The 10,965-nt window shown below is 31.8% G+C and overlaps 1 protein-coding gene across 1 annotated transcript; it reads left to right on the top strand.

The window, feature by feature from the left end:
* Window positions 1-4,032: 4,032 nt before the first annotated feature.
* Window positions 4,033-10,704, top strand: LOC125195767 (carotenoid 9,10(9',10')-cleavage dioxygenase 1-like). The gene is made up of 14 exons (XM_048093986.2): window positions 4,033-4,402; window positions 5,291-5,361; window positions 5,590-5,604; window positions 5,768-5,879; window positions 6,451-6,550; window positions 6,784-6,846; window positions 7,007-7,117; window positions 7,865-8,049; window positions 8,192-8,330; window positions 8,720-8,837; window positions 8,908-9,009; window positions 9,564-9,815; window positions 10,048-10,159; window positions 10,452-10,704. The coding sequence occupies exons 1-14, from the start codon at window positions 4,193-4,195 to the stop codon at window positions 10,479-10,481; spliced, it is 1,620 nt and encodes a 539-aa protein (XP_047949943.1). The 5' UTR covers window positions 4,033-4,192; the 3' UTR covers window positions 10,482-10,704.
* The last annotated feature ends 261 nt before the right edge of the window (window positions 10,705-10,965 follow it).

The following is a 10,965-nucleotide window of genomic DNA, read 5'->3' as shown; positions in this document are numbered from 1 at the left end:
ACAAAAAATGAAAAAAATAATTAATTTGGTGGCTTTGGCTTGTCCACTATAGTGTAACAAATATTTTTATGGCCCGGCCAAGTTTTGTGGCATAGGCCAAGTTTTATATGCTTGGCTCAGGGCCACGGCTTAACTATTGTGGACACCCTAAACTAGGGGTGGATATTCGGTCGGTTCGGTTAACCGAACCGACATGTTGGGTAACCGACCCCAAAATTCCATAAAAAACTAACCGAAACCGACCCGATCTTTGGTTCGGTTACTTAATTAACCGACTCGGTTATCGGTTATAACCGAACTAACCGAATTGGTTACTAGTTTTAACATACTAGTATTTTGTAAGCACTTTATTAACTTTAAGAGATCTTATTTTTAAAATAATGTTTAGACACTTGACTTTGAGATATTTGATAGTGACACAAATTAAAATTGACTTTTTTTAACATTGCAATATGACTTATGAGACTTTAATAAAATTTGGAAGTAAATTACAATTTCTTCTATTGTGATAAAATTTGGTAGTAAATTACAATTTTTTCTATTGTGACAAAATTTAAAAGTAAATTACAATTTCTTCTATTATTAATTTAAAATATAATAAAAATTAAAATTTTTTATGATTTTAACTTTTAACTTGTTATCTACTTTATTATTATTATTATTATTATTATTATTATTATTATTATTATTATTATTATTATTATTATTATTATTATTATTATACTCCTATTTACAAGCAATATTTAGGCTCTTTAATAGACTTAAACTTTAAATGATCTAAAATTTGAAAGCCTTTCTATAATAATAAGTGAAAGATTATTTTATTTTTAAAATAGTAATATTGCTTAAGCACTTGTTAACTTTGAGAGATCTTATTTTTAAAAATATATTTAAAAACTTTATTGAATTTGAGATATTATAAGTATAAGTAACTGATACTACACAAGTTAAAATAAGCTTTTTTGACATTGCGAATTTCAATACGAGACTTTGACAAAATTTGGAAGTAAATTACTGATTCTTCTATTGTGATAAAGTTTAAAAGTAAATTATAATTTATTATTATTATTATTAAAAATATAATTGAAATTAAAATATATATGGTTTTAACTTTTAACTTTTCATATACTTATTATTATTATTATTATTATTATTATTATTATTATTATTATTATTATTATTATTATTATTATTATTATTATTATTATTATTATTATTATTATCATCATTATCATTATACTCCTATTAACAATATACATAAGTTGTTTAGGGACTTTAAAAGACTTAAACTTTACATGATCTATAATTTAAAAACTTTTCTTCAATAATAAGTGAAGGATTATTCTATATTTAACATAGGAGTAATGCTTAAGCACTTTATTGACTTTGAGATATAAATTTATAAGTATAATACTATAATTGATAGTGACACAAATTAAAATGGACTTTTTTGACATTGCAATACGAGACTTTGACAAAATTTAGATATAAATTACAATTTCTTCCAATTGTGACAAAGTTTGAAAGTAAATTATAATTTCTTCTAGTATTAAATAATCATATAATTGAAATTAAAATTGAATTTAATTCGGTTATCGGTTATAACTGTCAACCGATAATCGATCGGTTATAATCGATAACCGACTTAAAACAAAAACGTATAACCAGCACCGAACCGATAACAATAAATATTGGTTATCACTTAACCGATAACCAACTGATTCCAATTTAATTCTCGATTAATCGATTAACCGAAAACCGTTTACCCACCTCTATCCTAAACGAATCCCTTTGGCCATCCACCTCTATCCTAAACGAATCCCTTTGGCCATCTAAAGCAGCAAATTGAGAAAGCAATGGAGCCTGCTGACATCACCCATTTCAAGTACTTATTTTATTTCTTTTTCATAACACCATTGATATATGTATTCATTTTTTACTCCATAAATCCTTTTATTTAATCATTTCATTTACATGCATGCTAATTTATCAAGCAATTTATATAGAGTATAATATGCAACATATTCTACATCGTACTTATACAACTATTTTTATAAGCAAATAAATAAATATATTTTGTAAACTCTTTTATTCTGTAATTTATATTTTAATTCAACTAAAAGTAGTATTCCCTCCGTCCGTGAATAGGAGTCCCATTTTGCCATTTTAGTCTGCGAATAGGAGTCCCGATTCACTTTTACCATAATAGGGTTTCACCTTCCACTAACTCATTCCACTCGCATTTCATTTAAAATTATTATATATAAGTGAGACCCATATTCTACTAACTTTTTTTCCACTCACTTTACTTAACATTTCTTAAAACCCTTGCCGCTAAGAAATCAAATATGAAATCAAGGATCGTGTATGTATTACGCTCACTGTGCCTGAACACTTGTAAGAGAATTGTACAACTAAGTTTAGCAGGTTAAATTGGACTAATTAATTAAACATAATACATTTTGATAAGAAATATCCAATTCTCCTTAGATCCCAAGCCAAACTCATTCAATACTTGTTAAGAATGAAAATCATATTGATTATAGCCATTTATTGCATTATTTCGACACCATTTTTAAGATGAAGAATGAACTCATTTTTGATATATTATTATTATAGGATAAATGGCCAAGTTTTAAGAAAAAGTTGACAAAGAAAGAAGATATATATCCAAATAGTAATCGGTGTTCTAAGATTATTTATTTTCAAACGATTCTACAAGACCTTCATTGATTCATATTTGAAAGAACGTCGCATAGGTACCTCGCACACCTCAACAAGAGTTCGATGGAGAAAATTATGGTTGTTTTACGAAGACTGCGCATTCCAAGAAAATATGCGGGCATATATTTTTTGTGTGGTCGGGCAATTTTTGCATGTCACGAGTCAGAAATAATGTGTCGGCCCGGCGTTTCTGAGTCTAAAAATTGCCCGATCAGATAAAATTATTTGGACCTGTTTTTTCAATCAAGTGCTAAATTTGTTATTGATCTAACTACAATTCATAAAGTTCATTTTCAATTATGATTCATTAATCGATCTTTTGTAATCCCTTCATCCAAGGAGATTATTTTTCGTAAGAGATTGGAAATGATATTTGATAAATTAAGTGAATAGATAATAAAATATATATATATATAAATAGAATAAAATAGAAGTGAGGATAGATTAGGAGAAAGTAAAGTTTAACAATTTCTTTTACTAAAATGAGAAATAAATCAATTTAGATACAACACTGTTTATACGTTAATTTTAATAGGATGGGGATAACAATAATTAAAATTGGCACAGATAGGTACGAGGATTACAAATGACAAAACGAGGAAGAGTGTATGTGAAGAAGATCGAGAAAAGTAGATAAAAGTACATGAGAATTAGAAAATAGAAAAAATTAACCTATAAATAGTAGTAATAGGTTATGACTTAAAATAGGTTCAAATATATTTGAAGATACTCCTTCCGTCTTCCAATAAGAGTCACATTTAGTGTGATCACGAGTTTTAAGAAATACTCCCTCCGTCCTCGATTAGGAGTCACACTTTGATCGGGCACGAGTTTTAGGAAATGTGAAGATTAGTTAGTTGAAAAAGTTAGTGGAATGTGAGACTTATATTGGTTTTATAATAAAATGTGAGTGAAGTGAGTTAGTGGAATGTGGAACCTACTTACCATTTATGGTAAAAATGAAGTGTGACTCATAATTGGGGACGGACCGAAATGGAAAAGTGTGACTCTTAATCGGGGACGGAGGGAGAATAAAGAATAGTGAGTTAGAAAAGTTAGTGGAATATGTGACCCACATTTTTATATTAGTTTTATAATAAATGTGAGTGGAATGAATTAGTGAAATGTCAAGTATAATAGTAAAATACAACCCTTATTATAGGACGGAGGAAATACTTTGTGTATGTTGCAAGGGTGCAAATGTAAAATTCAAATTTCAGTATTCAATAAATGTAGAAAATGTGAATAATTTAAAATTCGGACTATAAGACAAAATGAGTAGATGCTCAACTGACATGATTTAAAAAAAAAAGAAAAGGAAGAAGAAGAAGAAATAGAGCAACAAGAAAACATACTACTAGTAGTATTAAAATATTTGACGAGAGCGAATGAGGTCGTATATATAATTGACACTGTTATCAGTGTGCAGCACCGCCTTACCAAATCGATTTTGAATTGATAGACCAAAATGGGCGTAGAGGATTCGATTTCCGGGGTTGTGGAGGTGAAACCCAAGCCCCAAAAGGGGGTGACGTCAAAGGCTATTGATTGGTTGGAGTGGGCGTTTGTGAAGTTGATGCATAATTCAAAGCAGCCTCTTCACTATCTCGCCGGCAACTTTGGCCCCGTCGACGAGACTCCCCCGCTCGCCGACCTCCCCCTCCACGGCCATCTACCGGTATTCTTTTTTCAATTTTCTTTTTCGACATTAAAATATAGGAGGAGTGGTTATTTGCGAGCATCTTTTTAAGCACAAACTCTATATTCTCCTTTTGTATTGTTCTTCATTTTCCAACATTAAACATCATTTTTGCTTTCGATACGATTCAAGGGATAGAAAACAAGCCACTCATATTTCGACGTGTGTTAAGTTTTTTTTTTTTTTTCAGTGTACATAGAAAACTTCAATAATATGGAAAAGGTGGAAAAATTATCTCCCCATTTCTTTAGTCTCTACTACGCCATGACACATTCATTTCAACCACAATCCCACAAGTCAGCTCACCAACAATTTCATTTTTTTCATTTTTCATACTATTCTGAAAATTTGGAAATTACATGAATTTAAACTATATAAAAAAAAATTATTAAAAAAAATACGTACTAGTATAATCTGAAGTCGTAAATTTCTTGAGGATTCGGATCAGTGTTGCATTACGTGATGGATGTGTGTCCCTGAAAATTGTGGGAACTCAATGAACCAAATTATTTAATGACAAACTGTTCAAAACTGAATTAAGCAAATACTATGTAACAACTATTAAAAGATCAGAATGTTGTTGAAAATATAATCTAGTCTAACCGTATTAACTGAAACAGAACAAACTCCTCACTTTGGTTTGGTTTGGTTTGATTAAGAAGTTGAAAATTGGTTCATTTGTTCCCACAGACCAGGATTCTGCCATGTGATGCAATAAAGTGTTGTGTCAATTCATTTACAAAAAGTATACATTTTCACTTATGTTTCTGCACCTGCTCATTTTTGTTTATCTCAAAAGCACCAATTTTACAGCTACAAGCAGCTGAGCACAAGATAGTTCAGTAATCAAAATTTTGCTTATTTCAGGAATGCCTCAATGGTGAGTTTGTGAGGGTTGGCCCAAATCCAAGGTTCGCTCCGGTTGCTGGATATCATTGGTAATAACTTTTCTTTGTCAATGTCTTTCTCATATATACTTCTGAGAATAGATATATATATAAAATAAAATACAAGAGCTCCTTCTGTATGCATGAATTATGTGCTTCCGATATGTAATGGGAACATATTTCAAATTTGAACTAGTGAAATGTGATGTATGTATCATTCCAGTTTGTTTACTACTATTAATCACTATCTTTTTCCTTTTCTCATTCTTTTTTTTGCAGGTTTGATGGAGATGGGTGCGTCTTTCAAATCCTCATTCAAATTTCAGACATTTTTATCCTAGGATGACTGTCTACTACATTATTGCATAAAATCATATGCAATTGCATCTTATTCATGAGACATTCTATGATTGAATCTCAGTTTGACTATGGCTTATATGAATCATACTTTTTGCAGAATGATTCATGGTATGCGCATCAAAAATGGAAAAGCAACCTATGTCTCCCGCTTTGTGAAGACCTCGCGACTTAAACAAGAAGAATATTTTGGTGGAGCAAAATTTATGAAGGTAAGTACTATCATAATATAATGTCCAATTATTTACTTTGAACCTTTTTCTATCTCTCTCTTATTGTTATCCTGCAGTGAAAATTAAAACTGGCAAGGTGAAGACCATAAGACTAGTTAACTATTTAAAGGATTTAACTCTGTGTAATATACCCTCTTTGAAACAAAGGACTAGAAAGCCAAACTGCCTCATGTCCATTCAAACATTCAAATGGATCTGAGGCCTTCACGAAGTTGTATATCATAGCAATTTATGTTCGAAAAACTCGACCCATGCTTGCACATATGATGACGTTAGAAGACACCTTCTTTTAAACTTAATAAGCATGGTGGGGCAGCACTGGGTTGTTTAACTTGAGAAAATTTCAAAATGCCATCCGTTAAACTGTGTAAATGCGTAAGAGATCAATCATGAACTATAATTTCTTGAGAGAAATGGATACAGCTAAAAGTAAATTGTTGTGTTTAACTAATATCTTGTGCTATTCTTTCTTTTCTTCTGGTTTTAGATGAGGAAATATATGCTACATGTTTTAGTTTTTGCTCCTGACAATTTCAAACTTAATTTGCAGATTGGTGACATGAAAGGATTCTTTGGACTGTTCACAGTTTACATGCAAATGCTAAGAACGAAACTAGAAGTACTGGATGTTAACTATGGATTTGGTACAGGTGGGTTGCGCTACATAATGGTTTCTGTCTCTCTCCTCTTTGTTTAGGTTACATAGCATGTTTATCACTTGCTTAGTTGCTTATGTCGGTGAAATACACAACTGATTTACACATCTCTTGCGTACTGGTTGTTTCTATACTTCTTGGTCAATATCATCATTAGCATCAGAAATGCTGATCTGTCTTTCGTTTATGCATGGTTGTGGTTGACCATTGTGGGGGTTCTCTTTCAGCTAATACAGCTATGGTATATCACCATGGGAAGCTTTTGGCGCTTCATGAGGGAGATAAACCTTGTAAGCTTTCTTTCTTTCTCCTGTCTTAATGCTAGAATTATGCCCCCTTTGTTCTATGCCTCTATCACTGTCTCTTCTACTGAAAGCATGCAAACATCCTTAAACTAGTTGTTAACACAGCCTCATTCTTACAATAGTTTTTTTACTATTTACAATATAGATGCCATCAAAGTTTTGGAAGATGGAGATCTGCAAACGATTGGCTTGCTGGATTACGACAAGAGACTATCACATTCTTTTACTGCTCATCCTAAAGTTGACCCGTGCACAGGTAAGGTTAATTGTGATCCAGTTATGTACTGCTTTAGAAGTAAGTTTTTTCTAAGTTTCTTCACTCCCACAAAGCCTCCCTCCATAATTTGACAACACAGTTATCCTCCTCTGCTGCCGCATTCCCCTATTTTTTTTTTTGCTTCTCAAGATGCTACACAGTAACTCTGACAATGAATACCAAAGTTATTTCCATTGCATAGAAAAGTAAATGGCTGAAACAAAGGAGAATTAAATTTTATAGCCATTAAGAATATGAAATGAATTGCTGTTTTTCCCAAGAATGTGTTTTATAGCCACTTTGCACCTATTGCTTTCATATCACTCTTTTAACTAGGACTTTGAGTCATAGTCACCGGAAATAGAGTATGTCGAGATTTCGTCATCAATATTCAGCTTTAGCTTGAGTCACAACTGAGTGCCATATGAACTTGATTAGTTAGGAAAACAATTTGTTGGGATATAAATTGCTAATGGTTGTACAACATGTTATCTGAAATTCTCAAAGCATCTTCATTAAACTTTTTCTTACTACTACTATTAAACGGATGAGACAAGTACATCCACTAAAAGGAAACAGCATATTCTAGTAAATACCACGAACAGTACTTAAAATCCTTGGTAGGAATATAGTGTTTTGGTTGTGACAACCATGCTTGAGCTTCAGATCAATCAGTCTCCACAGAAAATACTTCTAAGATCTTCCTGTGTTCTATGGATGATTCTTTTAATTCAATTTTTCTTACAGGGGAAATGTTTACCTTTGGCTATTCTAAGGAACCACCATACGTCACATACAGAGTCATAACAAAGGAAGGTGTAATGCAGGATCCAGTGCCAATAACTATACCTGAACCAATTATGATGCATGATTTTGCCATTACTGAAAACTATGCGATTTTTATGGATCTACCATTGTACTTCAGGCCAAAGGTATAGTGGTTACTTAAAAAAAAGTGTATTATAATTATAAAAAAGAAGTATTATACTTCTATTGCTACCTTAAATTTTGTAGTCTCATTACTGAGGCAAATTGTTGGTCAACCTCTTAAACTCTGAATTATTACACTTGCAGGAGATGGTGAAGGAAAAGAAGTTCATTTATACTTTTGATCCTACTAAGAAAGCCCGTTTTGGAGTTCTTCCACGATATGCTACAAATGAGATGCTAATCAGGTGGTTTGAGCTTCCAAATTGCTTCATATTTCATAATGGTGAGCAACTCAACCCTTATGTCTTAGATTCTCAAATTTGGTTATACCTCTGTAATCTATAGCGCACAGTTCCACAAACGTTAAACACTTATCTTCATACTTCAAACAGAGCCAAGGTAATTAAAGTAAGCTTGATCATAATAAATTATAAATGCTGTTGATTTCTCGATGACTGATCATGAATCTCAAATAGAGCCTCAGATTTACATGAAGCTGCTTTCACTTTTCTTGTTGGAGCAAGATTCATTTCCTAAAATTCCTAACTAAATAGTTGGAGACTTATGTTTTTGGATTTACTCATAGAACTATGAGTTCAAGGTCATATGAGCATAATAATATATTTCAGTAATCAAATTTTAGACAAGTGATGTATGTAAACTTCTTGTCAGCAAATGCTTGGGAGGAAGGAGATGAAGTTGTTCTGATCACTTGCCGACTTCAAAATCTTGATCTTGACATGGTCAATGGCGTTGTAAAAGAAAAGCTTGAGAATTTCCCAAATGAACTGTAAGATCCATACTGATACATGTATGCACACGTCTCACTTTATAGCGAAGGTGATACTATATTTCTTCAGGTACGAGATGAGATTCAACCTCAAAAATGGTTTGGCTTCTCAGAAAAAGTTATCTGAGTCGTCCGTTGATTTTCCCAGGGTTAACGAAAGCTACACTGGAAGGTAATATTGTTTATTAACTTCAACAAAACTACTTTGGAAGATAAAATTGAATGAAGCTTGTCAATTAGGCTGAATTTGAGGCGGAATATTCAAAAAAGAGAACTAAATCAAGTATTACAAATACATAAAATGTGTAGTCTTACAAATTTTGATGTACCTAGGATATAGTACATTCCTATTTTCAATTTAAGGAATGTTTAGTATATCTATATTTTTTATTTATGTTAGTATATAAGATAAGAATCCTTTCGTATCTAAAATTTTCCAAATTATTTATTTTATATACGATTTCTCCTTTTTATACATATGTATAAATTTAAAACTTAAAAATATGTACTATATGTGTGTTGCACTTCCCATTTTTGTTAGTTGCATAAAACAGTCTGGAACGCCTAACATTTCCACGATATTGGTTATGAATGATCCAGTGTGTTTTCATGTGCATATTCTTCAGAAATTAGATAAATTAGTCCTGAATTGTATGTTTATGTTTGCTTGTGAAAAATATTTCATTGTATTCTATCAGGAGAATCAAAATTTTTCTATGGGTGCAGGAAACAACGATATGTATATGGGACGGTGCTGGACAGTATTGCTAAGGTAACTGGAATTGTGAAGTTTGATTTACATGCTGAACCAGAGATTGGAAAGGAAAAGATTGAAGTTGGAGGGAATGTTAGTGGTCTCTTTGATCTTGGACCTGGAAGATTTGGATCAGAGGCTGTCTTTATCCCTCGGGAGCCTGGCACTGCATCCGAAGAAGATGATGGCTACTTGATTTTCTTTGTCCATGATGAAAACACTGGGTATGGTCTCTTTCACTTGATATTAGTATATGTCAAGATGTAGGTCATCCTACTGCTCCATCGACTACTATTTTGCAGAAACTGATTGAGATCTCTTTGGACTTTGAAGTTACCATACAAGCTACTGAATTACTCAGATTAATCTCTTTGGGATTAGAATAGTTATTTGAGTATCTTAATATCGATTACACGGGATAACCTGATTAGATCCTTGGTTAATTATAATCTACAGGAAATCAGCGGTGAATGTAATTGATGCAAAAACAATGTCGCCCGATCCTGTTGCTGTGGTTGAACTTCCTAGAAGAGTTCCATATGGTTTCCATGCCTTCTTTGTGAACGAGGTCGGTGCATCCTTTCTTCAAATTTATATCTTAAGTAGAATAACTTGTTACAAAAAATGCCAAAAAATAAGTACATAGGTGTTTCTCTTTCACTTCTTACATTATTATGAGAGATGAAATAGGACTTTTGAAGTCAATTTACATCATTTATGTAGGAATATGCACTATAAGTTATAACCATACAATGTTTGCTTTAAAAGTTTGAAGTTAACAGTAGTTTGTTTTTGCAAATTGGGCCCTTTTTTTTGTGTATTACCATTGTTACAACTAAAGTTGAGAATCCTTTGAACAGGAACAACTTCAAGAACAGGCAAAGCTGTGATGAGATTAGGACGATTCTTGATCCTCAAAACAGATATGGGAGTGGAAGTATTATCTGCAGTCACTCATTCACTGTTGCAATAAAAAACACCAACACATTTTATTAAAGTTGTATAATATTACTGTAACTTTGGAAAGGGATTTGAATCATATGATGTTAAACAAAGAGGAGAGAATAATGTTGTGTGTATAATTAATAGTACCATTCCTTGGTGTTTACTTAATGAGAATGAAAAAATAAAAATAAAATGTTCTTTTTAAATACTGGTAGTATTTAATTAAAATATAATGAATTAGTAAAATTGTGACAGGTTTCACAATATTGATTAAAATGTTCGTCGTGGTATTCTAGAAGAGACTATGAATGGTCCATGCTGAGATATGAACAATTATCGGAACTAGTTAATTTGAACCAAAAGAATGTCAAAATTTTAATAATATTCGTAAAATATCTAATTTATTATCATCTGTAATTACAACTATTT

Source organism: Salvia hispanica, chromosome 4 (genome assembly GCF_029641045.1).
Source record: "Salvia hispanica isolate PSC_SH4W2 chromosome 4, Shi_PSC_v1, whole genome shotgun sequence".
In the NCBI taxonomy this organism is placed as follows: domain Eukaryota; kingdom Viridiplantae; phylum Streptophyta; class Magnoliopsida; order Lamiales; family Lamiaceae; genus Salvia; species Salvia hispanica.
The sequence above is the reverse complement of the archived record's forward strand: the minus strand, read 5'-3'. Positions and strand labels throughout refer to the sequence as shown.